The 27975-nt window shown below is 33.9% G+C and overlaps 3 protein-coding genes across 28 annotated transcripts; 2 read left to right on the top strand and 1 right to left on the bottom strand.

Annotated features, from left to right (window-relative positions):
* Positions 1 to 2068: 2068 nt before the first annotated feature.
* Positions 2069 to 8268, top strand: LOC102629242 (probable trehalose-phosphate phosphatase C). Its single transcript, XM_006490482.4, has 11 exons — positions 2069 to 2249; positions 5483 to 5553; positions 5675 to 5857; positions 6361 to 6501; positions 6611 to 6682; positions 6898 to 7023; positions 7112 to 7165; positions 7254 to 7355; positions 7494 to 7571; positions 7681 to 7821; positions 7931 to 8268. Exons 2-11 carry the CDS (start codon positions 5536 to 5538, stop codon positions 8111 to 8113), a joined length of 1098 nt encoding a protein of 365 aa, XP_006490545.1. The 5' UTR covers positions 2069 to 2249; positions 5483 to 5535; the 3' UTR covers positions 8114 to 8268.
* Positions 8269 to 12970: 4702 nt separating this feature from the next.
* Positions 12971 to 18623, bottom strand: LOC102628385 (cyclic nucleotide-gated ion channel 1). 4 transcript variants are annotated; one of them, XM_006490479.4, is made up of 7 exons: positions 18386 to 18622; positions 17809 to 18255; positions 17467 to 17679; positions 17061 to 17341; positions 15111 to 15222; positions 14767 to 15003; positions 12971 to 13951 (listed from the first exon to the last, which is right to left on the bottom strand). In XM_006490479.4, exons 2-7 carry the CDS (start codon positions 18232 to 18234, stop codon positions 13274 to 13276), a joined length of 1947 nt encoding a protein of 648 aa, XP_006490542.1. In that variant the 5' UTR covers positions 18235 to 18255; positions 18386 to 18622; the 3' UTR covers positions 12971 to 13273. The 4 variants fall into 4 exon arrangements, with proteins under 4 accessions (XP_006490542.1, XP_006490543.1, XP_024947930.1 ...); XM_006490480.4 differs by having other exon boundaries at positions 17809 to 18214; XM_025092162.2 differs by having other exon boundaries at positions 17623 to 17679; positions 17809 to 18623.
* Positions 18624 to 19605: 982 nt separating this feature from the next.
* On the top strand, positions 19606 to 27357 carry LOC102627720 (cyclic nucleotide-gated ion channel 1-like). Of its 23 annotated transcripts, none has more exons than XM_052434380.1 (16): positions 19614 to 19857; positions 19966 to 20378; positions 20480 to 20692; positions 20803 to 21083; positions 21788 to 21899; positions 22006 to 22242; positions 22594 to 23006; positions 23096 to 23440; positions 23578 to 23828; positions 23961 to 24026; positions 24093 to 24520; positions 24624 to 24836; positions 24948 to 25228; positions 26014 to 26125; positions 26240 to 26464; positions 26661 to 27357. In XM_052434380.1, exons 2-16 carry the CDS (start codon positions 20106 to 20108, stop codon positions 27081 to 27083), a joined length of 3873 nt encoding a protein of 1290 aa, XP_052290340.1. In that variant the 5' UTR covers positions 19614 to 19857; positions 19966 to 20105; the 3' UTR covers positions 27084 to 27357. The 23 variants fall into 23 exon arrangements, 21 of the variants coding, with proteins under 21 accessions (XP_052290340.1, XP_052290336.1, XP_052290329.1 ...); XM_052434376.1 differs by having other exon boundaries at positions 23578 to 23894; XM_052434384.1 differs by having other exon boundaries at positions 19615 to 19857; positions 23578 to 23696.
* The last annotated feature ends 618 nt before the right edge of the window (positions 27358 to 27975 follow it).

Below are 27975 nucleotides of genomic sequence, written 5' to 3'. Positions count from 1 at the left end.
TAATCAAAAGGAACTGTTAATTCTATTAAAATTAATTCAATAATTATTATGGAAGAAAGTTAATAATACATGTATATTTGTGAAAAGCTAATTGGCATTCATCATTAGATGGTAATATAGTGAAATTAGTAAAGTGAATAATAAAAAATTAAGAAATTGTATTGTATTACTTATCGTAAAAGTAAAAAAGGAAAATCGGTTGAGAATATGGTTGGTTCCATTGGAATCTTTAGTATCTCCTCACTTATGCAATGATACCATCGGTGGTGGCCGACAACTATGGTTTTTGCTTTTAAATTTTTTTGTCTTTTTTGTTTATTATAATGAAGTAATATTTTATTTCAATAATTAATAAAAAAAATCAATTTTCCTAAAATTATTAGGACGATTTAGTATTTCATCAAGCAACGTGTGAAAACTCACCTCAACTTTTAATTAAACCGCAATTAGAATTATTTACCAAATATTTTACAGCCTTAGCTTCCAAATCACTAAGAGAAACAAATTCTTTTTCCTTTTTTTTATAAATCCGGATATGTATGGGCCACAAATTAATTACATCAGCTCTATTTGCCCACCGCCTTCGAATTAGCACCCACAGATGTAATACATCAGCTCATACTCACCGACTGCTTTTGAATTAGCATGTTTTCTATAAGTATGTTTTCTTCTTTGTTAATGATATTTGAGTGGGAAAATTTAAATCCCACAATTCTTACACCACCACATGAAGTTGCCAATTAAACTAACTAGCATCCACCTTCTTATGTGTTATTCAATTATCTATTATATATGTTTTTCATCTTCCTTTTTAATCCAGACCCACAAATTTAATACATCAGCTCAAAACCACCTCCTATACGAAGAAACACATTTTAGAAAAGTTTTTCACTCTTCTTTATTAATATTTAATTAAGTGAGATAATTTCAAATGCCACACCTCTGGTACCACTATAAGAAATTTTACTAGTCAAACCAACTACCATTCACCTTCTTTTGTATTATTCAATTATTTATCATCTTAATCGTTTCCTTTAATCTGAATAATATCTTGTCCACAGATTTAATAAATCAGCTCAAAACTACCAATTGGTTTTGAATTAGTAGCCACAAATGAAATACATCACCCATATTTATTCACCGCTTTTGAATTAGCATTTTTTCTATAAACACATACAAAAAAATAACATCTAAAAAATCTTTGCATTTTTTTTTCCTTTGTCAATGATTATTTGAGTGAGATAATTCAAATCCCACTCTTCTTATACCACCACAAGAAATTGCCAGCTGAATAAATTAGTATCCACTTTTTTATGTGTTATTCAAAATATATATCGTACATCTTTACCTCTTTCTTTTTAATCCAAATGCAATATTTAACACATCAGCTCAAAACCACCCGCTAACTTTTGAATTAGCATGTTTTTTATATGTCTATGGCAAAAATCACTTTTTAGGGAAAAGTTTTTAACTCTTCTATGGCTTTATTTGAGTTAGATAATTTCAAACCTCGCACCTCTGATGCCATTCTAAGAAATTTTATCAATTAAATTCGTGGACAAGACATTTTAAATATGTGGACAAGATATAGAAAATTGATCATAACTCTTTTTTTTGTGTTATTCAATTATTTGTCATCTTAATCTCTTTCTTTAACCTGAATAATATCTTATCCACAGATATAATACATCAGCTCAAAACTATCTAACGCTTATGAATTAGCAATTTTTCTATATGCATATATTTAAAAAAAAGGGGGGCATTTTGGAACAAAATTTTCATTTCTTTTGTTATGATATAATCTCAATAAAATATTATAAGATTTTAATTTTGCCCTATATCTTGTAGTTTACCTAACGAAAATGTGACCTAAATTTCAGACTCAGCGCATCCCGTTTAATTAATAAAAATTTGTTAACAAATTAAACAAATACATAGACCTATTTTGGTAATTGCATTAGTAGCGCAAACTCAAGGTAATTTGCAGATGGGAATCCTAACAATGACCATTTCACAAACTTCCAAAATCCCCCTAAACCCCTTGTCAATTCTATAAATAAACCCCACCTTCCTTACACTTCTCAGCCTCTCCATTTCAAAGGTTCATTGGCTCTTCCTCTCTCTTTCTCTCTTAAAACCTAAAACAAATTCTCTTTGTTTCATTTTCCTTTTAAATTAGGTTCTCTCATTTTCTTTTCCCCTCCAAATTATCATTTATCAAGAATTTGCGAGGAATAACTTTTTTTCCGGTAAGCTTTTTTTTTTTTTTGGGTGTGTGTGCATTTATTTATATATTTTTTATACTACATATTTGTTTATAATCATAACCCATGACTTAGTTTGTTCTAAAAGATGCCATCATTGTTAATGTTTAATCTTCTTCACGTTCATGCATGTTCTTGCTTTTCCGGCAGCATTTTAATGCATATATCTAATTCTCCGATGGTAGCTGAAACTGCTTAAACCGGTCTCTTTTTTTTTTTTTTTTTTTCTAGAGTCTAGACCATCAATTGTGATTCCCTTTGACGATTTCTGTTACCGGAAAGACCGGTTGACATAAAATCTAGAACTAGGAAACAAAACTAAAAAGCGGTTGTTGTTTGTTCGTTGTTTCAAAAACATACGCTCTACGAAATTAACGAGCGCGTGTGTTTCACGCTAGTCAAAGGTCAGGAGGATTGTGTGACACGCGCGATTGGATGTGGTTGTTAGAGTTGTGGAGACGTTTCAGTTCGGTTACGAGTGAACTTTTTCCATTTCTTTTTAGTAGTAAAAGGAAACGAATGGCTTTCCACCGTACACGTGTCGTGACTAGGTCCCATCTCTTGACTGGGCCTCGCGGCCCATTTGAGCTTAACCATAGTTTTTTAAAGCTTTCTGGGGCCCAAGCACCTGGTTTTTTACATGTGCAAATGACACGTGGTAGAACGTCTGAAAACAAGTGCCACGTGGTAAAACGTCTGAAAACAAATGCCACGTGTAGAGTAGGATGGCAGTGTCTCGCCGACAAGTCCCTTCAGTTACATGGGATCCACAGCGTAGGCCTTTTGAAAGAAACGACTCGTACCTAAAAAACCGGTCAGCAGCATGTTATGACGGTGAGTTGTTCTGGTGATGGACACAACTCTTTCGCATGCAAGCTTTAACTAAGGTTTTTGTCAACTTTAGTAAATGATTTTTTATTTTTAGATTTCAAAAATTAGGAAATTTTGGTATGCATAGAGGTGGCTCTTTGTGAGTGGTTGTGACAACAATATAATGTGCTACAGTCATTAAATTAAAAATAATAATTTACTTCTAAAGTTGTGATACAAAATTATATTCCAAAAGGTGTAATATTTGATATGTCATTCATTTCACTAATATTTTCAGTTATTTTGTTACAGATATTTGTAAAGTCAACTATTACTATACAGTAAATAATGATTAGTGATTTTAAATACGAAGGTTTCTTGTTGAAAATTTCATTATCGTTACAAATTAAATATATCTGAAGAGTTTTCTAATAGAGTGCAAGAATTGAAGGAGTTTTACTTAAAAAGTAGAGTGCAATAAATTTTCTTTTTCACTATAATTATCAGTGTTTTCAGAAAAAAAGTTTTCATCTTTGCCATTAGCTATGTGTAGTTCGTCATTTATTTGTTTGGATTTATCATATAGAAAAACCGACCATCTATCTATAAAATATTTACTATTAAAGATCTCAAAGCTGTTCCTATACTACTTTAAAAACATTTCATACAAAATCATTAAGTTCATTGTTTGATACTTGGCAAACAATGCCGTATTGGTCGGTCGGTCAATGCATTATTAGGTCAAAACAATAGATGCTTTACTTAGAACAGAAGTCACTATGAAGCTTTCGAAAACATTCTTCATCATAATCAATTTAAAATGATCCAAGACTTGACTTCGAACATATATGAATGTTTTAAGTTTTAACTGCAGTTCCTAGTAGTTTCATTAGACCCAGACACCTTTGTCTGCTTCGAAGAAAGACTTTTCGATAAGTCTAATCTTTGTCTAAAACGTGTCATTCGTACGACACCAAAAGATTTTCCAATTGTTACTTTTGCGTCGGACACGGGATATCTGTCTTTTTGTGCTCTTTGTTTATTATTTATTTTTTTAACTTTTCTTTTTGCCAAGTGAAAATTTTCTCTCTGTTCATACTTTCGGTTTAAAAGAAAGTCATGGTCCTCACTCCTCATGGATGGCGAAGTTTTTCAAAAGGAGGGCAAGTCAATTCATGGCTTCGTAGGATACACGTGTGTTCCTGGGACCTGTCGTATGTGCATGCATGCTAGGGTTTTTGTTTGGTGTCGTGATTAGCGGAACACACGAGTACACAACTACTCTTTCTAATTGCTTTTCCAATTAAAAATGAATTAATTGGTGGTAGTAAGAGTTTTATTACAGGCACAATAAACAAAGCGATCTTGTCGGAAAAAGTCTGAGGACCAATTGGTAAATGATGCCTAACCTGGGGACTAAAAAGGAACACTACCTTTTTCCTTTCTTTAATATATATATATATATATATATATGTTGACAGGTACACAATTATGTGATGTAATTTTAGAGACGTTGATTTCGGTTAACGTATGCCCTGAGCTACACATGAAGAGGACCCATGTCAATAATGTCTTTATGCCCTTAAATTAAATTAGTCTAGTTCAATTCTGTTGGAAAATGAAGTAGCCATCATGGTAGTTGAAGTGGAGCCATACATTCTATTTATTAATTATTTATTACTATATTACATATATTTAAATCTAATGTTGTTTAAAATCTTTAATTTCTAGCTAGTCCATGTCACAGTCATCCGAATCAGATGATTGTAACTATACTCGAGTTTGAAATTAACTAGCCATGTAATGTTGAGTCATCGAATCTAACTTATTTGATCAATTGTGTTAATTTGCTCACTTTTGCCTTTTAATATTGTCACAATTTGTACTTTGTCTTCGACATAAGTGGTTCCCCTTGGAACTGGAAAGTGACATCTATTTATTTCCTTAAACTTTCTGTTCTTGGATAATGGATAATGGCTCGGTTCACAAACACTTGTGGCATAATTGTTTCTTGAAAATGACCTTAAAAAAATGTACTTCAATCATTTTTTTTTTATACGTATATACAGGTGTTGTATTACACCACCGACCTTTGAAATCTTGACCCGAAAGCTTCACTTCACCTATTTTCCAACTATCAGAAGATTTTAAGAACCTACTTAACCAGAGCATTTTCTATGTGATTATTATTATTAATTATAATTATTAGTTCATGTATTTAGAGAAGTATTATGTGTAATTGTCACGGCGTTGAAACCTCACATCAAGAGTGCTTTCGAAAGTATTTTGGAAAGCAAAAGAATATTTTGTTTTATGTTATCTGAAAGCAATTAGCAACATTGGTAATATATATAATATCAACAACACTTTTAAATACAATTTAATTGATATAATTGGTTCTCTGGCAGGTACATATTTTGAAGCGAGTAGAAAGGTAGACTAAGTTGATAACACAGCCAGTATGATTAGTGAAATTCAGGTACTGTATAATGTTATTACCATGTTAAATAATTATTTAAATAGCTGCTTTTATGGGCTTCAGATTCATTGCTTTGCTTCGTTTGTTTTCTTAATCTGTCCGTTTCCTTTTTGTTGCTCAGAGAAACTTTGCAAAGCTTAGTCAAGCAATGGGGTTCCAAAGATCACCTTCTAGTAAACAGAAAGTGAAGCCTATCTCAAAAGAAAACAATGATGAAAATGGTGGAGATCACTCCATAAATGCAAGAACAACATCTAATCCCCCCGATTCTGATACTTCGGATGCAAGTTATAATTCATGGATGGTAGGGTTTCATTAATTTTCATCATCATTGTTTTTCTCTGTTGATTTGTAACCGTACATGAGGAACATAAATCAATCTTGTAATAAGAGCTATATCCACAACACAGCGCTGTTGGTATAACACTTCCTGCTCTCCGTTGACTACCCAAAATTTTGACATACTCACAAGGTTTCAGTTGTTGGTATCATAAGTTTTAGGGTATAGTAGATAATATGTCATAAGTTGGAGGTTAGAATTAAAAACTTAGGAATTCGTAACAAGAAGTTAGGGAGACTTTTCAATGTAAAAGTTGGAGGGTATGTATCGTAATCATTCTCTATGAGTTACTCTTTAGTGCACTTGTTCTCACTTTATAATGTAAATTTTAAGCAATACAATATTATTTTGTATTTTGTTGTTCGCAGGTGATAATTTTTATTTTATAGTAACGATATTAGTTTTATTTTTATCTTTTTTCCATCATTAATTAAGACTAAATCCTTCGTGTATTATTGTTTATATAGGTGGAACATCCTTCAGCTCTAGACTCATTTGATAGGATGATAAAGGCAGCGAAAGGGAAGAAGATCGCTGTGTTTTTAGATTATGATGGCACTCTTTCACCAATTGTTGACGATCCCAATCGCGCCTTTATGTCTGATGAGGTAATTAATATCAACACTCTTTGATTAAGGGATTTGATATTCATAATAAATTCCAAATTTATATATTACGAGTTTGATTAATTAATTAAAAAAATAATTTTTTTTTCAGATGCGTGCGGCCGTGCGTGAAGTTGCAAAGTATTTTCCAACTGCTATTGTTAGTGGTCGGAGCCGAGAAAAGGTACGCAAAGTTCTAATATTATAAGTGACATTATGGAAAACCTCCTAATTATTAGGGGCAGATTAGAGAATTTTTAAATTACCATGGGCAGTTTTGATATTACACCAAAAAACAATTCTCAAAAGGAAGAGGGACACATGCTCCCCTTGGCCTAATGTGGTCCCGCCAATGATTCAAACCTTGAAACTTATAACTCTTTGTTATTGTGAATTCAGGTTAAGGAATTTGTAGAGTTGAGTAATGTGTATTATGCTGGGAGCCATGGAATGGACATACAGGCACCACCAAGGCCAGTTAAGGCTTGTGAGGGAAAGTACCATACCCTAGTCCCTGGTAAAAAGGTCAGTTTCTTCTTCTTGCTCTATCAACTTGCAACTCTTTCTAACCCAAAGGTGCAAAATTTACATGGTTATTTTTATTAATCTATAGGGAAATGAAGTTCTCTTTCAGCCTGCTAAGAAATTTTTGCCTGCAATTCAGGAGGTAATTAAATAGCTAACCTTCTTATTTCTCATTTTCCTTGCACTTGCACCACCTCCTCTATCATAACGAATTTGATTAATGGTAACAGATAATCAAAGAATTGGAAGAAGAAACCAAGAAAATACAAGGTGCAAGGATTGAGGACAATCGATTCTGCATCTCTGTGCATTTCAGACAAGTCCGAGAAGAGGTAATAGAAATCGGAGATTATATAGGCCTCATCTTTTTTTTTTTTTTTGGCCCCTCCTCTCCCAAAAATATTTCACTAGACGGCTAGAGCTTCCTCCACAAGGAATTTATAGTATTTTAATTTTTACATGGCATGCAGGATTACAGTATATTACAAGAGAAGGTGAAAGCTGTGTTGAGGAACTATCCTGATTTTGATCTAAGTGAGGGTAAAAAGGTAGGATTAATTAATTTGTCAACTTCCTAGTTTCGATGAATCTCAGCTCTTCATTCTGAATTTGCTCTCAATAACTCACCATTATTTTTCGAATTTTTGCACGTAAAAGGTCATGGAAATTCGACCCTCTATTGAATGGGATAAAGGTCATGCCCTGGAATATTTACTGGACACTCTAGGGCTGAGCAATCCCAACGATGTTCTCCCCCTGTACATTGGCGATGATCGCACTGATGAAGACGCTTTCAAGGTATTTTTATCGGCTAGTTGTACACACACACACACACTACACAGAAAGTATAAAAGTTTTGATGGGGGCGTAATTGTTTATATTCGGTATTCTTTTTCCAATTTTTCAGGTGATAGAGAGTAGAGGCCAAGGGTATCCGATAATTGTATCTTCAACTCCGAAGGAAACTAAAGCTTCGTATTCTCTGAAGGATCCGTCGGAAGTTTTAACTTTCCTACAACGTCTGTCAAGATGGAGAAAATCCTCTTCTTCGAGTAAGCAGCTGGCTCAAATTTGGGGTATAGGATATTGAGACCAAGTTTTTGAATGGTCTATAGAAGAAGTTAAAATAGGAGATTAAAAAAAAAAAAGCCAGTAAATAGATGAAGGCTTTAGGTGTTTTGTGTATGTTCTCTTTGTATGTAATGACTGTGTTTAAGTATCAATTAGAGCAACGAGCTTCTCCTTCTTCTTCTTCTTCATTCTTTTAATTGAAGAAAATTTGGTGACCACTGAGCTTGGCATCTGTTCAATGACGGCTACAAAATATTGAACCAGTTGCTAGACAGAGTAATCTGTCAACAAACTTCTCCTCTGGGAGTATTGTATATGAAGAGTTCCACTAGATGCCGTTAATTTCGAAAGAACAGCAAACCATTATCAATCTACATTTCAGGGATAAATTTAAATAGAAAATTAACATGAAGCTATACTTTTTATTTGAACAGAATTAACACGGGTCAAGAAACAGAGCACAACAGGGTAGCTACTACTAAGAACAAACAAAATAACTTCCTAAGGCTGAAATTGTTTGTTCTAGAAATTAGAATCATGCGATTAAAGCACTAATCAATGAGTTGATTTTTTTTTTCTAAAGAGAAAAAAAAAAAAGATCAGCTATATGATTAAAGAACGGTCAAAGCTACCAAACGGTTGTGGCTCAGTTGGCGGCGCAAGCTGGGTAAGTGGAAAGAACTCTCGGGTTCGATCCTCACTAAACACACTATTTGGGAGGGGTAAAGAGCCTTAACTGTGACTACACCCCGAATCCGAATTAGTCGGGGCCCAATGCGGTCGCCGGAAATCGGATGGTTTAAACCAAAAAAAAAGAACGGTCAAAGCTCATGGAGGAAATATAAGAAAAATTAAAAATTGAATTATGTAACTCATCGGAGCATTGAAGAAGTTTCTCTCTTTGTGTTTGTTTCACATTTGTGGTCTCAATAACTTTTTTTTTTTTTTAATCTTTGTTTGAGTAATGATATTTAAATAGAAAAAGACAGAATTAATTATAACACTATAAGGTGTAAAAGAAAAAAAAACAATCAATTAACACTTCAACATCATATAGTGTTATAGTTCATTATGTCTTCCTTAAGTTTATTTATTAACTTTTTTTATTTTCAAAAAAGATAAGGTAAGAAAATAGCAATGTCTTATGAAATATTAGGATTTAATGTTAAGCTGAATTTTTATTTAACACTTAATCAATGGTTAAGATTATTTTTTATTTTTATCTTTTTCATTTGTATTGGCAAAATAATCACTGTGCACTTAATCCTCATCCCTCACTAAATGGGACCCTAAAAAGAATAGATCTTTTTTTTTTTCCTAATCGTTTTTTAGTCTTTTTTTCATTTTTTATTATAGTTGTGCTTAAGCTGGCCAATATTATATTTCCCTAGTTGATCAAAGAATTCAAAGTCTTTTGTTGACTTAGATGATTAAAATATTAGATTTTTATTCAATACTGCTTACTAACCAGATACTAATATTTTAAAAAGATTCAATTAGTAGTTATTAAATAAGTTTATAAAATTAATTAAATTTTAATCATATATTACCATACACAAATCAGTTTAATATTGAAGAGTGGCGCTATTGGCACCCCTGTATTTTTCTTATAAAACCCCTCCCTGTATTTTTCTTATAAAACCCCTCTTGTTATACATTTACAATTTTATCCCTTATATCTTGAATTGTATTAGTTGTAAAATCTTATCTTATTAAATTCATATATGATTTTTCTCACTGACTCTTTCTCCACTAAAGCTCTTAAAAGTTGCAATTTTTTTTTGGAAAAAAAAAGTCAATTGTAAAAGAGTAAGAATTTGATATAAAGTATTTTTTTTTCACTTAACAATTTATTTTTGTAAGAAAAATAATTTATAAAATTTTCATAAATTACTAACGTTATTAGAATGCTAGGAGATAACTGAACCTTGTGTGTATTTTATACATATTTATTTTGAAATAGAATGTCATAAACTGAAAAAGTATAAAACTAAAACAAATAGAAATCTCATAATAAATCAAGCGCATGGGATACAAAATATTGGGTTGTTATCAACAAACTTTCCTACAAAAAGAAGAAACTTGAAGTGGGAGTGGTTGAAGAGTGATAACCGTGTAGGAAAGAAGAAACTTGAAGTGGGAGTAGTTGAAGAGTGATAACTGAAAGGAGGCTGCAATTGTTTGCGGAAAAATGACAGAGAAAGGCTATTTTGGGAATTGAGGAGGAAACAAACAGAAAAGGGGTTTGAAAAGGATATCAGAGGGTGCCGATAGTCCCTCTCAATATTGAATCCAAATAATATTGGATTGACCAAGTCAGCCCGCATGTTTTTTCCCCCTGACTTTAGCAGAGCCCACGTGCGTTTTACAATTTTTTTTTGTGTATTAATCCATCTTATACCCGAAGATCATATTGAGCCGCGACCAATCTAAATTCAAGTCGGATATTAGAGTGGCAAAGATCTCTCAATATACGTTCTCAAATCTCGAACCGAGAACCTTGGTTAAGTTGCACTCCCAAGCATTCTACAATTGTACTTCAAGTCTTCACTTTTTCCAACTTGCATAATTTGATGGAAAATTGCCTAATCCAATTTGCAGTAATTCGAAGTCTGCTTCTTCAATTTTTTTGATCATGTAAGTGGCTTTTTTATTATATATGTCACTCTTGCTAATTAAATTTAATCAGTAATTAGTCCTAGAACAGCTTTTCTATGAACTGATTTCTAACTAATGCATGTTTCCTTCAGGTCGCAGGACTTGGGGTTGGAGGAAGGTGCAAAGCCAGTTTCCGGAAATTTTCAAGGGGTTGAAATTAAAGAACTAGCCCGAGCTTTTAACATTTTTTTGGCAAAAAGCTTTCTTTATGTGAAGAAAGTACTTGACCAGCGGAGGCGGCACGGGTAATGGGTTTTTCTAATATGATGTGTGATGTTTATCGGGGTGGATCCATTGTTCTTTTATGTCCCTACAGTTGCTGCTGAGCAACAGTGCCTTAGTTTCGACAGAGAGTCACGTATTACTGCTATTGTCCTCCATTCAATCTTTGCTATCGTTTATTTGAGATATGTTAACTACAAACATTTCTGGCGCTTCTCTCTGATTGATCTTCTCGTAGTTCTTCCGCTCCCTCTGGTAATTAACCCACATGTATTTGGTCTTTGGATATGGTACTAGTAAGCCCCTTGGGTAGCCGCAGTTGACTGTGAATGTGCTTCGCGTCCGTTGTCATAACTTATGATCGCCTGTAATTAATATTATTAGTTTTGCGGACTCTGAAGACTACACTTGCTGTGCTAACTAATTTGTCCAGGTGCTGCTGATTTTAGTTATTGATGTACCAGCACTCGGAGTCTCGAAGTTTATGGTTCCAATGAATTTCTTTCTTCATCAATATTTGTTAACTGTTATTCGAATCTACACATTCACCACCAAAAAAACGCTGATCTTATGTGTCACGAGTCTATCATGTCATAATGACATTTTCGTGATACATAACGTATATGACTTATTAATGTCATATTCATGACTTATGGATAATTGACATAAACGAATGACAGATAAATGTCATTTAAGTTCTTAAGAACTCAAAATAGCATGTTGTTTGCACCGCATGACAGATACTGTCATAGCTTAAAGCAATGTTATTTTAAGTTGTTGAGTTATTAATTTTTAAGTAGTCTATGATAAATTACAAAAATATCATTGTAAAACGATGTCGTTTTTTTACACATTCGACTTCGTTTACATAACATGACATATATTTTTCATGAATTACAATATGCAATTTGAGATCTTTTGCTCAGCAAGACTATTATCTGTCATGAATTAGAAAGACAAAAATGAAAAATTAATATACAAGTAACCAAAGAAAAAAGAAAAAAAAAAGAAGAAGAGAGAACAATAGATCTTCTCCATTCTAGTAATCATTCCCAAATTAGTGGGTCTCACACCAACTTGATTCTCGTTCCCCCCTCCTTATCTTGAAAGTAAACAAATTATTGACTCTTGTGCCTGATTCTCATTCTCGTTGAGTAAACTCATATATAGGTAAATAATTTTCCACTGACCACTTGGCCAATAAATAGAGCTTCTCTTTGCTTTCATTTATGCAGAAGACGGTATCTAAAGTTGAAACAGTTTCTATAGCTTTAACACATACTACCAAAAACAGGATGGCGGCCAATCGACAATGTTTCTGGAACAAAAAGCCCGTGAAGTCCAACGATTTTGGTGGTTCTCAAGCGAAACTAGCTATTTTAGGAAAATCAAGTAGAACTATTTAGCCAAACTAGCTGGAAAGCCTGAGATTTAAGATAAGACAAAAGGATGAGACATTCATAACTTCATTTACAGTAGAGCAAATATCTACTGGGTTGGCTGATACATAAGAAATAGATAAGTCATTTAAGCCACTTCCAATATAAGATGTAACAAATTTGATCAAGATTTCACTGGATTCGGCAATTAGATACACACAAGACGATCAAAGACGAACAAGTACTCAGATAAAAGCAAGAAAACTGAAAGAATAATTCAAACAGAGACAAATGACAATGACACAGAACATTAACGTAGATTGGCACTAAGCCTATATGTATGGTGATAAATGATCAGCGACGGCTTCATTCGTCAATATAAAGATGACAGATCTCATCTAGAATTACAACGACCACACAGAATCAAAGATATCTCAAATTGATTCATTGTACACTTAGTTATGAGCTTACCAAGATAGGCTATTAATCAGCCCTTACATGCTAAAATTTATTTCTATAACCAACTGAACAGAATTTTAATCACGTTAGACGTCCCTAAGCTTAGTCAAAAGAATTTTAGCCACATTGTTAACGTAAGACCTTTCTAAACAAATGAATGATATTGCAAAAGAACAAAAACAAACTGAACTTTCTTCTTCCAGTGGCCAGAGTTAATGTTCCACATAGGTGACAGACATAGATGTATTCTAAAATCAAGGTCAAGTTTCTTAAATTCGTAGAGTTGGTAGTTTAAATAAATTAAAATACAAAGGTTATAATGTATTCTAGAATTTCATAATTGCTTTGGATTTGGTTTTTGGTGCATTAGTCATGCTAATCTACAATTGAAATTGATGTTTCCTATTTTCAGCAAACCTTGCAATTTCAACTCAAATAATCTAAATTTACAAGTATTTACCCTAAGATCTGGTTGTTTCTGAAGCAGCAAGTGTGATATTGACACGTCCTCCGGGAAGACCACCATTGCGCTTTACAGATCGACGCACATAAGTAAAAAATTGTGTGGCATAAATGGCAGTGCCAAACTTGGATGGTTTTCCACCAGCCTCGGCTTTTTGATCTTGCAAAATATTCTCCTTTGCATAAAGAGATCCTTCAAGCTTCCTTTTCTTATAGCGGCACCAAGCTGCTTGTATTACGCAAGCTTTTGAAGTCCTCCACTCTTGGGAGTAAAACTTGAAAATGTCTAGAGGTTGCATGTTGTGATTGCGATGCTGCCAGTACTGATAAACAATAGCCCTCAAGTCATCAGTATTTATGGCAAAGGCTTCAACATTTGTAACGCTAATAAGAGCACAATTTGAGTGAGGAATGTTTGAGAGTGGATCGGGATCTAAAGCTGAAGTAGCAAGCTCTTCACCCCAAAAGTCACCAGTACTAAGATATTTCTTAAAGACACTTGTATTTCTACCGCCATTAGTGGTCGTGGTCAATAGCGTGCCTTGTGTGATGAAGAACATCTCACAAATTGGATCACCTTCCTTGACAATGCAGCATTCTTGTACATAAAGCACTGGCTTAAGACATTTGCACATTTCACTCAAAATTGATTTCCCCATCATTTGGAACATTGGCACCTTTTAAACACAACCAAAACAATAAATGAGAAAGATTTTAGATCTGACTAGCAAGGAGAAAAATTCAGGCAATATTCTTCTATATTTTATGCATTGTAATACTAAATAAACGGTGTAAGATTTAGGAACTATTTTGAGTCTTAGACTATTGTTAGTATACAAACCCTCTCTGCCCTAAATACAGACAAAAATTACGCAAGTTCATCCGTAAGATTAGTACAAGGGAAATCCATTCTTAGATTTCTTGTTTTCATTACAAGATTTCAACTATTTGGCTTATCTCTCATGAAGACTCTAAATTTGTATTTTTATTTTTTGGTTCATAATTATAAACAAGATTAGAGGTGTTCAAAGCTAATCCAATAGAAAAAAAATACAATAAGTAGATTGATGAATTAGATTGGAATATTTATTTTAAATTTAAACAAAAAAATTATTTTTTTGTACATGTGGCACTATAAATAAATATTTTTAATATAAAATGAAGTTAACAATTTTATATCTTAAATAATACAATAAAATCACTATAAAATAAAATTGTTAGAACTAAGAAAAAAACATTTTTTAATGATGTTATTTATTGAATAACTTAAGAAGAGTTTTATATTTTAATTACTTGTGACATCTTTGTTTGTATATTTATCAATTAAAAGGTTCAAGTTATTATTACTAAACCCAAGCCCAAAACCAATTTATGCCCCCTCGAAGAAGATTGCTGTCATTCTAAGTGGGGGTAAATTGAAATTTATGCAGAAAAATCAGAATAGCAATTTTTTTTTAAAGCTGTTAAACTTTTATCAAAACTAAATATTTACCTTCTTGAGCACTTCTAAGCAAAGTTCACTTTTCATCTCCCAGTTGAGGTTGACTGGAAGATTATTGAGCAAATTTTCTACATCAATACCTCTCATTTCTTGCCATACATATTGCTGGTGATTTCTAACCCTCTGTTGGAGACTCTGAGATAGCATTTCAAATGTTCTCCACTGTTCTATCTCTCGTGCCTTAGACTTTATTTCCTCTAATTTTATGGTTCCCGATTGCAAGTATATCTATTTAACAAGAAACATGTTTTATAAAATGATAGTACTTTTACTTTGTTGCATCTTAAGCATACAATAATTAATTAGGAGAAGAATAAAAAAAAAAACATACTGACCGTAAGATTTCCAAGTACGAGAAGAAGTAGCAACAAGCTAGCAATGATAATGAAACTTGCCAATAAGTTTTCCCCCTCGTGCGTACTTGTTTGAAGGTTTTGACCCGCACAACTACAATGTAACATATCAAGCATTAATCTTACAAACTATAGATGCAAGAATAGGTAATATATGAGTTGTGATCAGGTGCGTGTCGTCACACATGCGATGGGCCATGTGACAAGATTTCATTAAAGAGGTTGTGGGCGCCAGCAACCAAAATCATGACATGTAGTTGTGCACATAATTAGATTTCATATAATACCATAATGAGGTAGGGACACTCTAAAAAATTAAAAAAAAAAATACAAATTTCAATAAAGTGATTTGAGTTTTTTTTTTTTTATCTTTTAATTTGTCCCTTAATTAATATGTTAAGGAATTCCCTTATATATATAAAAGATTGATCAAGTGCACACTGCCAGGCACGTTATTGTGTACGACTGGCCATATGTCACTGAATTATTGGCCAAGTTGTTAAACGTCAGAAAATGACAAGGCATGTGGCCCGACACACACAATAGAACGTGCAACAGCACGTACTTGGTTCGGTCTCTATGTATATATGGAGATTCCCTCTTGCGGATGTTTACACTAAATACTTGGTTCGGTCTCTATGTATATATGGAGATTCCCTCTTGTGGATGTTTACACTAAATTTTGTGCAGGTTCATAGTTTTATGGCTTAAAAAATGATTTACTTCATTGTAAAATGATTTTCTGCGTAAAACACTAAATTCGCATTTTATTTCTTGTGAATGTCCGCAGGAAAGAATGACTCTCTCTCTCTACACGCACAAACACATGCACACACATATGTAGTGCTTATTTGGTGAGGGTTTTAGTACTTTATTATGTTGCACTATTACATCATAAGGCATAAACAGCTTTCTTGGACTTCAAGAAAATCTAGGATCTTAAACTTGGTAAGTAATATGAGATGCTAAGAGATACAAGTTGTCTACCAAAGAAAGGGAACCAAATTAAAGTTATTAGTCTATAATAAGAATGAAATAAGCAGAAAAGAGAAAGCTTAACATCCCACAAGACAGTTTTAAAAGTTAATACTTGTTAAAACAAAGTTACACCAGCCGACTAGATAAGGTAATTATAAATTAATTGATGCTACTCAAACAACAACTGGCTTAGGATATTGTTAGACATGATTAAATAGGGATGGTGTTGGTGTTTGAAAAGCTGACAATGACAAAGGTTTTACTGTAGACACTTCTTAAAAGCGGTTACTTGTGCTCTGTTAGTGCTTCTATCAAACAATGTGTGGGCAAACGAACCCAAGAACCATGCACAGACTTTTTTTTTTCTAACACTTATATGTATAATATAATAAAAAATCTATGAAGGACTACTTTAAACTTATCTACTCCACCTTTATTACTGAGGAAATGTCTACTCATATCCAATTTTTAATTGAGAGAGGAAATTTTTTTAGTTAAATAGAATCCTCAAGTACAGCTTGAGTTCATGCTCTCAATTTGGCGAGAACATAGATTCACCACTAAATCAAAGGCCTGGGTGGCATCCACAGACATTTAGATGACCAAAAGTGACCCAGAACAATATAATGTGACAATAGCAAGAATAATCAAAAACAATATTTCACCTTAATCTTCAGTGAAATAGCCAATTTTTTTGGTTAACATTTTTCAGTATTTTCAGAAAACCATGCACAGATCATGGTGCTCTCTCCAAGAATATATGGCATATGTCATGTAATTTGTTCTTACACTTCCACAATTTCTTGACAAATCATCTGGAAGACTTTGATTAAATATGGAGATGACATTGTTGGTCTTGTTTATCTATTAGTATTGAAAAAAAAGCCGGAATGATCAAATTAACTCAATGTGAGAGAATAGAGCAGAAAAATGAAGTATCTTGCATGCACATACCTGACAGTTTGGAGGCCCCATCGAAAACAATAGATGAACTTCTTCTTAAAAGCTTTCTCCTCTACCATACCGGACTGAATAGCTTCTTGGAACATTCCAAAATTAAACATTGTTGTATCTTGTATCATGGTAGGGCAAAGTCCAGTTAGAAATGTGTAGTTTCCAACAGTTTCATAACAATGAAAAGAATTTTGGTAGCATTCAGTATGCTCTCTGCACGCTTTCTTCCAGCATTCAGTTTCCCTTTCTATGGCCATAAAATACCATAAAGCTCCAAAAACCTAAAATTACCAGCAAATGGTCACTCTTTGATCAAACATTTAGGGAAAAACAAATGTATGGCAAAAGGTTTTTTTTTTCTTTGTTTTAAAATATAAATCAACAGATAAATCTTGAATTAACTTACATGAGCAGCGAGTAAGTAAATAAGAATGCAACATGCAGATTTAACCCATTTCATTTGAGCAAGAATGCCTGAAGTACTTTCAGCTACCGCATATAGCCTATAGATTCGATAAAACCTCGGCACATATTGTACTATAACAACAACTTTCAACCATACCATTGCAGGAAAAAAACCCGAGCCTTTTGATGTTATAATGATAATTGAAGTTACCAGCTGGACAAAATACAAGAAGTTTAGTGTCCAGAAGTGACATCAAATTCAGTCATTTTAATGTAAACAAATTGCACATTAACATATAAACATATAAGAACACTAAGCTACATTAGAGTCGCCCTTAATTACCTGTGGGATTGGAAGACAAGAGAGAAGGTCCTTGAGGAAGGAATTCAAGTAAAAACATTTCTTTGCATTTGCTCGACTATGCTTATGCGGAGTCGAGCTAGAATAAATTATATTAAAGAAATCAAAAATCGTGCGTAGAGAAATGGCTATAATCGCCAATTTTATGTCCAAGTCAACACATTTTTTATGATCATTGACCACAAAAATGTAGAAGAACAAAGGATCCAAAGAGGTCGAGATTATACGCACTGCAAGCCAAATCCAATTCCAAAAAGGACCCCGTGGGTCAACGATTCTGTTAATATGATTATCCAAGCTTGTGGACATGATGTTGTAACCATTACTAGCTAGACGTTGACCTCTTTGTAGAAATCCTGAGTCCAGATTTGTGCCCCGTCTAAATGGCCTGAAAGTTTGCGTTCTCATTACTTAATGTAAACTGCAGAACTAAAACTTGAACAAGACCGTTAGTTGCAAGGATGATTCATGGCTCTATCCATATGCATCCACTATTAGAATGAATTTAACAAAAGATATTTGAAACAGCTCAAGCTCAATACAGCAACTAATCACTTACATGATTACTTTGTAAAGATCAAAGCAGAGGAACCATACTGTGGTTTCTACAAATTTTCAGATCCGGCAAATCACTACTCCAGTGGAAAAAAATCAAAAAGCTGTCAAATACAGTAGCCTTCTTTAGTCTTTGACGCGGTGTCAATTACATATATGGCCTTGGCCACCTGAGAAGCCTACCTGTCAAACTCATGTATTGTTATTCAAACTCAAGGCCGTGGATGTGAGGGCCATTTTGGGAATGTACCTTTCTTCCCTTTTTTATTGGGGAGAAGGATATATCTGTCTACTTAAAGTCAACACACAGTCAAACAGAAACAGTCAAGCAGTTTTCTGAAAAATCAATAATGGCATTGCAGCTTAGGCACGTTTCCAAAAGGGAAAAGAGACGGATATACTTTTCATCATTGTGTTTTAACTTAATAACACATTTCATCTTTATTTTTTAAATAATAATTTAAAATATTTTTTTATTAATTCATTAACAGTGTAAAATTATTAATTAATAATTTATTAAAGATAAAATATAATTTTTTATTAAAATATTATAAAATATATTAAAATATTTTTTATATAATTAAATAATACTATAAAATATACAAAATTCATTAATTTTTTCTTAAATAAAATCAACGATGATATAGTTTGATATAATCATTGAATAATTATGATAAGAAATAAATTGTAATTAACAAAATATTTTTATTCTTTAAATTATTAAAAAAAACTAAAAAATACCACTAATTTTTATGTATTTGCATGTACTGAATATCTTATTTATCTTTAACTCAATTTAAATCATTTTACAAGTAATTAGAGAGTATACTTATATGAATAAAAAAATTGTGATATTTTTAGTACTTAGATCTAGGATTTATATGGCTTTCATGGCGCTAAAATAAAAATAAATGAAAAAAGAATTACTTGAAATAAAAATTTTTATTTTTTTCAGTATTTCTTATTTAGTGAGATTAAATAAAATTATTTTTAGTTATATGTTAATTTTTATTTTTTTTTAATTTTTTTTAATAAAAAATTTATTTTTAGTATTAATACATTATTAATAAATAACATTCAACTAATGATGAGTTAATGAAAAAAATATTTTAATTTATTATTTAAAAATAAAAATAAAATAAAATAAATTATTGTATAAAACCATAGGAATGAGAATAACGTTTTCCTTCTTCAAAATTTTCTTACAAAAAATTGGTCTATGATAAGTTTACTTGGGTCTTCGACTTGGTGTTAATTACATGTATAGCCCTGGCCGTCTTGACTGGCACATATCTAAATCGACCCATCTATGTTAGGTCAACGCATTTCTTCTTTACTTTCTACAATATCAACCAAGACTTTCGTAATTCATATTGAACGAAGTGCTGATAGAGGATGGTATTGAATCTGCAGAAGGTTTACTGGCTCTAATTTGCTGCAAAAAATCAGAAGGATCCTTCTACCACTTTGAATCATGTAAGTGGTTGTTTGCTGTATTGCTAGAAGAAATTTGAAACATTAGTCTTCAGTTGCTGTACTTGGTGTTTTAGGACTGATCTCTAAACTACTTTGTGATTTGTTTAGGCCTTCGGACAAGAACCGGGAAAGGTACTTCCGGGAAGCTTAAACATCGAAAAGGTTCGGTTTCAGGGAAGTTCCAAAGAGATCCATATTTTGGTCTCGAAATTGATGAATCTAGTGGCCTTACAGAGTCTACAACATCCATGCCCGATATGTTAACCTTTTTACGACAGTGGCCGTACTTTGATTGGATGAAAATTATATTCTCTGTGATTGAAATACAAGTCGAAGCTTTGTATTTCTATGCTCCCGTCATCAACGATGAGAGAAAATGCTTCGATATGCACCAGCAATTTCTTGAGAATGCTTTCGTGCTCGGCTTTTTTCTTATTTGCATTCATATGGTTATATTTCTCTCGTACAAAAATCCACTGGGCTTCGTCATCAACTTTTTAATCTACTATTCCATTCTAGCGGTGAGATCAATTCTTCAAGAGTTATGTCTAATTATTACTCACAATATGATAAAATTATCTTCGTTATTAGTAAAATCATATATTTGCTCTGTTATAAACAGATGGCGGGTATTATTCTCCTTGAAAAACAGGGATACCCAATTTTTTTTGATCCAATGAAGTATTTTAAAATTCTTCTTTGTATCCGGTACCTGGCAAGGATTATCAGTATCTACTCGTTGTTTTCAAAGGCTGTAAGGAGTTCAACGGAACTTTCTGAAGCTAAATGGGTTAAAATTGCAGTCAACCTTTACCTTTACCTGCAAGCTGCCAATGTTAGTATTTTCCTTGCAAAATTCTATACCATTTGATGTACAATTATTTTTCAAGTTTTCTCAACTCTGCACTTCTTTTTGTTGAATTAGTGGCTTGCTGGTGTTTTTAGGTATTTGGAGGCTTATGGTATTTTATGGCCATAGAAAGAGTGACCGAATGCTGGACGAAAGCATGCATAAATCATACCGGACAGCATTGTCACTTTTCCTGTCGTGTGAATTTAGAAGAAGATAGAACATATATAAATGGATTTTGTCCCACAAAGATACGAAATACGACAATCCATGACTTTGGAATATTCCATGGTGCTCTTGAGTCTGGTATAGTGGAGGGGACAAGTATTCTGCAAAAGCTTTTACATTGTTTTGTATGGGGCCTGCAAAATCTCAGGTTTGTGCACGTATGATGCTTATCTCCCTGGTGGAAGTATGTTCAGGTGATGAGGTTATCGCCATTTGTCATTGGTGATAAATCTTTCTAATGTTAACATCATTTTTTTATGATCAATTCAATTGCCGTTCTTTAACAATACCAATATATTAAGAATACCAATTGTAGCTCAGGCATTATCAATTTTATTGTGCAATGTCTACTGCCTCTCTGTTTATTTTATCATTGTCCTGCTTCAGTCACCTATCTCCATTTTCAATCACATTCGGATGATTGATTTGGGAGTGAATGGAGGTTTAAAACAGGTCATTGGTATTAGAGATAAAGGGAATGAAGTTGAATAGAGAATGGAATTAATTTGATACTCTGGTTGAGTGTTTGGGTATGCTTTCACATAGCCTTTTCCTGACCATGTACGCAACTGAGTGTTGGCTTATTATCTGGTACTTGTTGCAAGATTATGGTAAATGGCTTGTGAAACTTTATGTTTTCTGGAAACACATTCCTTTTCTTCTGCTGAAATTTTCATTTGGTTGCATCTATAAGCCCTTCCTCAACGTGTTGAGCCATATTTTTAAATTTAAAATTTTTATTTTCTTATTCTCGTTTATCAAACTGTCATCTGCCATAAAGCTTCACTACTTTCAAACATATGGAAGTTGCAACTTGTAAGATTAATGCCTCATGAATTTAACTAATTGCAGTAATTTAGGTCACGACTTGCAATCAGGTAGCGATGTCTGGGAAAACATCTTTGTGATTTTGGTTGTCAGCTCCGGTTTCCTGTTCTTTGCCCTTCTGATTGGAAATATGCAGGTTTCTATGTCTTTCTTTGTTGTTACGTCTTTATTTACTTTCATATGCTTGAGTTGAACCACTATATGAAGTTTTATTTTCATGAACTTTGGTTCTTGTCAAACAGATATATCTACAGTCCAGAACTGTCAGATTAAAGGAGATGACAGTGAAGCCTCGAGAGATAGAGGAGTGGAAGCCCTTCCAAAACCTCTCCGCGAATCTCCAACAAGAGATGAAGAAGTATAAGCCTTACATACGGCGAAAAACCAATCACATTGACATAGAAAATTTACTCAATAATATTCCCAAGGAACTCGGAAAGAAAATAAAGCGAGAACTATGCTGGCATCTGCTAAAGAAAGTGAGCTTCTTTTATCTCTCTAGAATTGCTCATCTATGCTCGTGGTAGACATAAAATTTTCTTGTCACTTCTTTCCTTTGATTATCAATTTATGAAATTAGCAAAGAAGAAACTAATATCTTACCAACATTTTGGAGAGAAGACTAGGAAATAAAACAAAATGTTCAATACAGTAGGAGTTCGCAAATAGCTATTCATAAGTAACCAAGCCAATGGAAATTGAACATCATTTTTAGCATATCAGGTTAGTAGCCATAACAAGTTGTAACTATTAGCCTCTGAATACTAGTCCACACTTGTATTGCTGGGGAGGGGATATATTCTCATTCTTATTCTTGAATATCTATCAAGGTACATGAGTTCAGGATGCTAAAGGAAGAAACATTGGATGCTCTGTGTGATTGTGTCAAACCAACTTTCTTCACTGAGCACGCTCACATTATCCGGGAAGGAGACCCAATTGATGAGTTGATTTTCGTGATGCAAGGCAACCTATGGACCTACTCCTTTAATGATTTAACAAATGGCTCCACAAGGAAAAGGGATCATCTGGAAGATTCTGACTTCTATGGAGCAGAACTTGTTGATTGGGCTCTGAGAGACTGCTCTTTATTTGAATTCTCCAAGTCAACCAAAACCATTGAAGCTCTTACAAATATTGAAGCCTTTACTCTTATGGCTGATGACCTGAAAATTGTGTTCAATGAGAAGATGAATCAGGCAGCATTGGTCATACAATTGGCCTGGCGGCATTATACTAGAAGGCAATCATTATGCTGTCATTTGGATTAGTGTTCGATTTTAGGGTTAGTTTTATCATTGACTAACTGGATTGCTATATAATGTTCTACAGGAAATTCAGGTTTCCCAAGAGAAGACCATCGCCACTGTATGTACCTCTCCGAGACAAAGTGAAGGAAAAGACGCCTATACCTCAACGAAGCAAAGTGAAGGAAAAGACACCTTTACCTCAACAAGACAAAGTGAAGGTAATGACACCTGTACCTCAACGAAGCAAAGTGAAGGAAAAGACGCCTGTACCTCAACGAAGCAAAGTGAAGGAAAAGACGCCTGTACCTCAACAAAGCAAAGTGAATGAAAAGACACCTTTACCTCAACGAGGCAAAGTGAACAAAAGGACGCTTCCACCTAAACGGTTCAGTGTGAAAATAAAGATCATTGGAACTCTCCTCCGAAGGTTTTAAAGACATTGAAGTCCCCTTAGGATGGATCGCCGAAATATAAATTATTGTCCTTGCATTCCATTAATATATAACAAAAATAGGCTTTATTTATTTTAAGAACTGATCTTTGAACTACTTGCGTTTTGTTCAGTGTGGCGAAAGTGGTTACAAGAGATCCATATTCTGCTTTCGAAATTTATGAACCTAGTGGCTCTTCAATTTCCGGGAAGTCTCAAAGAGATTCATCTTCTGCTCTCGAAATTTATGAACCTAGTGGCTCTTCAATTTCCAGGAAGTTTCAAAGAGATTCATCTTCTGCTCTTGAAATTGATGAACCTAGTGGCTCTTCAATTTCTGGGAAGTCTCAGAGAGATCCATCTTCTGCTCTCGAAATTGATGAACCTAGTGGCTCTTCAATTTCCGCGAAGTCTCAAAGAGATCCGTCTTCTGCTCTCGAAATTTATGAACCTAGTGGCTCTTCATTTTCCGAGAAGTCTCAAAGAGATCCATCTTTTGGTCTCAAAATGGATGAACCTAGTGGCTCTTCAATTTCCGGGAAGTCTCAAAGAGATCCATCTTCTGCTCTCGAAATTAATGAACCTAGTGGCTCTTCAATTTCCAAGAAGTCTCAAAGAGATCCATCTTCTGCTCTCAAAATTTATGAACCTAGTGGCGCTTCAATTTCCGGGAAGTCTAAAAGAGATCCATCTTCTGCTCTCGAAATTTATGAACCTAGTGGCTTTACAGAGTTGACAACATCCAATGTCAAAAGATTACTCTACAAAATGAAAAATATTTTCCTACGGTGGCCGTACTTTGATTGGATGCAAATGATATTGGTTGTGACTGTAATATCAGTCGATCCTTTGTTTTTCTACCTTCCTGTGATCAATAATTTGAAAAAGTGCCTTGATTTGCACTACCAATTGTTGGACATTGTTAATGTGCTCAGCTCTGTTCTTCTTGTCATTCATGTGCTTATCATTGTTTGCGTTCCGTTTGCTAGTTATTTGATGCATATTGGAGAGAACTCACACAAAAATCAATGGTGCTTCATCATATTTGACTTTCTAATCTTCCTTCCCATTACACAGGTGAGATAGATTCTTCTACAGTTATTTTTAACTATTACTAATAAATATATAGATGGTTATCTTGGTTTCTATTAACATTTTAGGTTTGCTTTGTTCAATGCAGATGGCGGGAACTCTTCTCATTGAAACTATGGGCGCCCCAAAATTTGTGGATTCAGTGAGGTCTTTTAAGCATGTTGTTTTCATCCAATATGTGGCAAGGATTATAAGAATCTATGCATTGTTTTCAACAGCTATGAGGAGTTTACGCAAACATGCTACAGCTACATGGGCCAGATTTGCATTCAATCTTTTCGTTTACCTGCAAGCTGCTAATGTAAGTATTTACCTTGAAATTTCGATATCATTACACGTACAATTATTTCTCAAGCTTTCTCTCACCTGAACACATCTTATTGTTCAACAACTGACTTGCTGGTACTTTTAGGTATTTGGAGGCTTATGGTATTTTATGGCTATAGAAAGACAAACTGAATGCTGGACGAAAGCCTGCATAAATTATACTGGACGGAGCCATTGTTCTTTTAATTGTCATGACAATTTAGAAGACTATACATTTTTAAATGAATTCTGCCCAATGAAGACGCGAAATGCGACAATCCATGATTTTGGAATATTCCATGGTGCTCTTGAGTCTGGTATACTGGAGGGGAAAAACTTTCTGCAAAAGATTTTACATTGTTTTATATGGGGCCTGCAAAATCTCAGGTTTGTGCATGGGTGATACTATTCTTGTTGGTGGCAGGTGGGATGATGTGGTTTTCTCTATTTGTCATTGGTGATGTATCTTTCTTATCTTAAGATTATTGGTTTGTGCCAAAGCAATTGCTGTTTCTTTTACACTTACTGAGCCAAGCCAATATACCAAGAAATTTTATTCTTGATGATCCATTTCCAGTTTTATTGTGCAATTATCTGCTGCCTATTCATTTATTCTGTTCTGAGTGCTCTACTCAAGTGGCTTGTGGTTTTTCCTTAATGCTGCTAGGCAGACCGAAGCATTCACCCTGAACTTTCATATACCTTCATTTTATTAACATTCTTCTAGATAGTTAATTTGAGAGAGAGTGAAGGTATGTCAGGTCACGGGTACTATTAGAGAAAGAGAATGTAGAAGGAAAGCGAATGGGAGTACAATTGATACCCTAGTTGAGTGATTGTAACTCTTTGTATAGACTTTTCCGGACCATATAACCATTGTTGATGTGACAACTTAGTTTTGTCTTATGTGGTACTCATTAGGTCAGCACTGTGAGTGGCCTGTGGAGTTAATTTTTTCTGTTATGGATACAGTTTCCTGTCTTATTTTGGGATGCTGAAATTTTCATTCTGTTTCATCTATTAGCAGTCCCTCCATGAGTTGGGTCATATTTTCAGTTCACTTGTTGAAGTGTGTCATCTACCATACAAATTTCATTACTTTCAAACATTTATAATTGACAACTTTCAAGATCACTCTCTGATATATTATAATCGGATTTGTTTTTTTGCAGTAATTTAGGTCACAATCTGCAAACAAGTGGCAATGTCGAGGAAAACATCTTTGTGATTTTGGTTGTCAGCTCTGGTTTCCTGTTGTTTGCCCTTCTAATAGGAAATATGCAGGTTGCTATTTACTTTTTTCCTTTTTTTTTAAATCTCTCAGTTTAGTTTTTTTTATGATTGAGTTGAACCATGGAATAAATTTGAATTTTATGAACCGTACTTCTTGTCAAACAGAGATATCTAAAGTTAGGAAAGGAGATGACATTGAAGCCACGGGAGATTGAGGAATGGCAGCCCTTTCAGAAGCTCTCCAAGAATCTCCAGCAAAAGGTGAAGAAATATAAGTCATACATACGGCGAAAAACTGATTACATTGATGTACAAAATCTACTCAATAATCTTCCCAATGAACTCAGAAGAGAACTAAAGCGCGAACTTTGCTGGAATCTGCTAAAGAAAGTGAGTTTCTTTTTGTCTATCTAGGGCTCCTTTCCATTAGTAACCAAGCTTTGGGAAATTGAAATGGATATAGAAATTAAATGTAATTTTTGGCATTTCACCCATCAGATTAGTTGTTAATCCTTGAATGCTAGTTCACACTCGTATAGCTGGGTCTCAGATTTATTCTCATCCTTTTTCTTGAATTTTTATCAAGGTACAAGGGTTCAGGAAGCTAAATGAAGTAACATTGGATGCTCTATGCGATTGCGTAAAACCAACTTTCTTCACCGAGCACACTCACTTGATTCGTGAAGGAGACCCAATTGACGAGATGATCTTTGTAGTGCAAGGCAAACTGCGCACCTACACCTTTAAGGATATACAAAGTGGCTCAACAAGCTCTGATCATAAAAGATATGATGGCAAAAACACAAGGAAAGAAGATCTTCTGCAAGATGGCGACTTCTATGGAGAAGAACTTATTGACTGGGCTTTGAGAGACCGCTTCTCATTTGACATCCCTAAGTCAAACAGAACCATTCAAGCACTTACAAATGTTGATGCCTTTATGCTTATGGCTGATGACTTGAAAATTGTATTCAATGACATGATGAATCAGTTAGGTCTCTACGACTAAGGTCTCTATGACTAACAAGAACTCGTGGAACTCTACCCAGGAAATTGAGTGGGACTTGCAGCTGAGGTTTATCCACTCTTCAGCAACTAAATCTTTTAATGAAATAGTAACTTTTAAGTATCAGAACGTGAAGTTTCACTACTTTTCTGTAGGATATCCAAGTTTCCCAAGGCCAGCATATAATCATTGTAAGGCCAACATATAATCAGTGTAAGTGGACATGATTAAGCTCATCGATGATGAACAATAGATTGGTTTGATCTTGTTGCTCATACATCTGGCAATAGGTTTATCATTTATGTGGTTTATAAATTATATGCGTGGTTTTGTTGTGGGGCTAACATCTATCTGAAAAGTATGATTACTGCTCTATGTGCAAATGACATTGCACGGCAAAATGCATTATGTACTACAGTGTGGACCAATCTAAGTTATCAGGAATAATATGTATAAAACAATCTGCTATCTACCGGTTGCCACTAATTCAACCTCTATTCAAGTTATTTCTAACAAAATTTCCTTGTAATTTGCAAGCTTATTTTGCTGTGGAGCATGTATGTTGAAAGAAACAGTAGTCTGTATATTTTCTATATCAGTACATAATGTCACCTGAACTTGAGGTATCAACCCTCATCCCCTGTCCCACGTTCAAAGGTAAAGCTGTTGCGCTGCTGTATACGCATGATTGTAACTGTTTTGGAGGTTCTTGTTAAAATCCTATACGGTTTTATACTCTTTTGAGTACCCAAGAACAAACTATTTTTCGCCAAAATAGCCACGATAGCTTGAGATGTAAGCAAGACGGGGAGGAAATTTTAAATAATATGGGTTTTGTTAAGCTAAATTCGACATCAAAACAGGGAAACGTAATTAGAACAGAAGTACAAAAGGG

Source organism: Citrus sinensis, chromosome 9 (assembly GCF_022201045.2).
Source record: "Citrus sinensis cultivar Valencia sweet orange chromosome 9, DVS_A1.0, whole genome shotgun sequence".
In the NCBI taxonomy this organism is placed as follows: domain Eukaryota; kingdom Viridiplantae; phylum Streptophyta; class Magnoliopsida; order Sapindales; family Rutaceae; genus Citrus; species Citrus sinensis.
Note: the sequence above shows the minus strand (reverse complement) of the source record. Positions and strands in the feature narration are given on the sequence as shown.

Coding starts and splice junctions, on each gene's coding strand:
- LOC102629242 (XM_006490482.4), top strand. Junction 7,024..7,111: donor CCCTAGTCCCTGGTAAAAAG/GTCAGTTTCTTC, acceptor ATTAATCTATAG/GGAAATGAAGTTCTCTTTCA. Junction 7,166..7,253: donor TTTTGCCTGCAATTCAGGAG/GTAATTAAATAG, acceptor TAATGGTAACAG/ATAATCAAAGAATTGGAAGA.
- LOC102628385 (XM_006490479.4), bottom strand. CDS start 18,234: ATGAGAACGCAAACTTTCAGGCCATTTAGACGGGGCACAAATCTGGAC. Junction 15,004..15,110: donor TCGTACTTGGAAATCTTACG/GTCAGTATGTTT, acceptor CTTGTTAAATAG/ATATACTTGCAATCGGGAAC. Junction 13,952..14,766: donor GCTTAGAAGTGCTCAAGAAG/GTAAATATTTAG, acceptor TGTGTTTAAAAG/GTGCCAATGTTCCAAATGAT.
- LOC102627720 (XM_006490475.4), top strand. CDS start 20,106: ATGCCCGATATGTTAACCTTTTTACGACAGTGGCCGTACTTTGATTGG. Junction 20,379..20,479: donor TCTACTATTCCATTCTAGCG/GTGAGATCAATT, acceptor TGTTATAAACAG/ATGGCGGGTATTATTCTCCT. Junction 26,465..26,660: donor GCTGGAATCTGCTAAAGAAA/GTGAGTTTCTTT, acceptor ATTTTTATCAAG/GTACAAGGGTTCAGGAAGCT.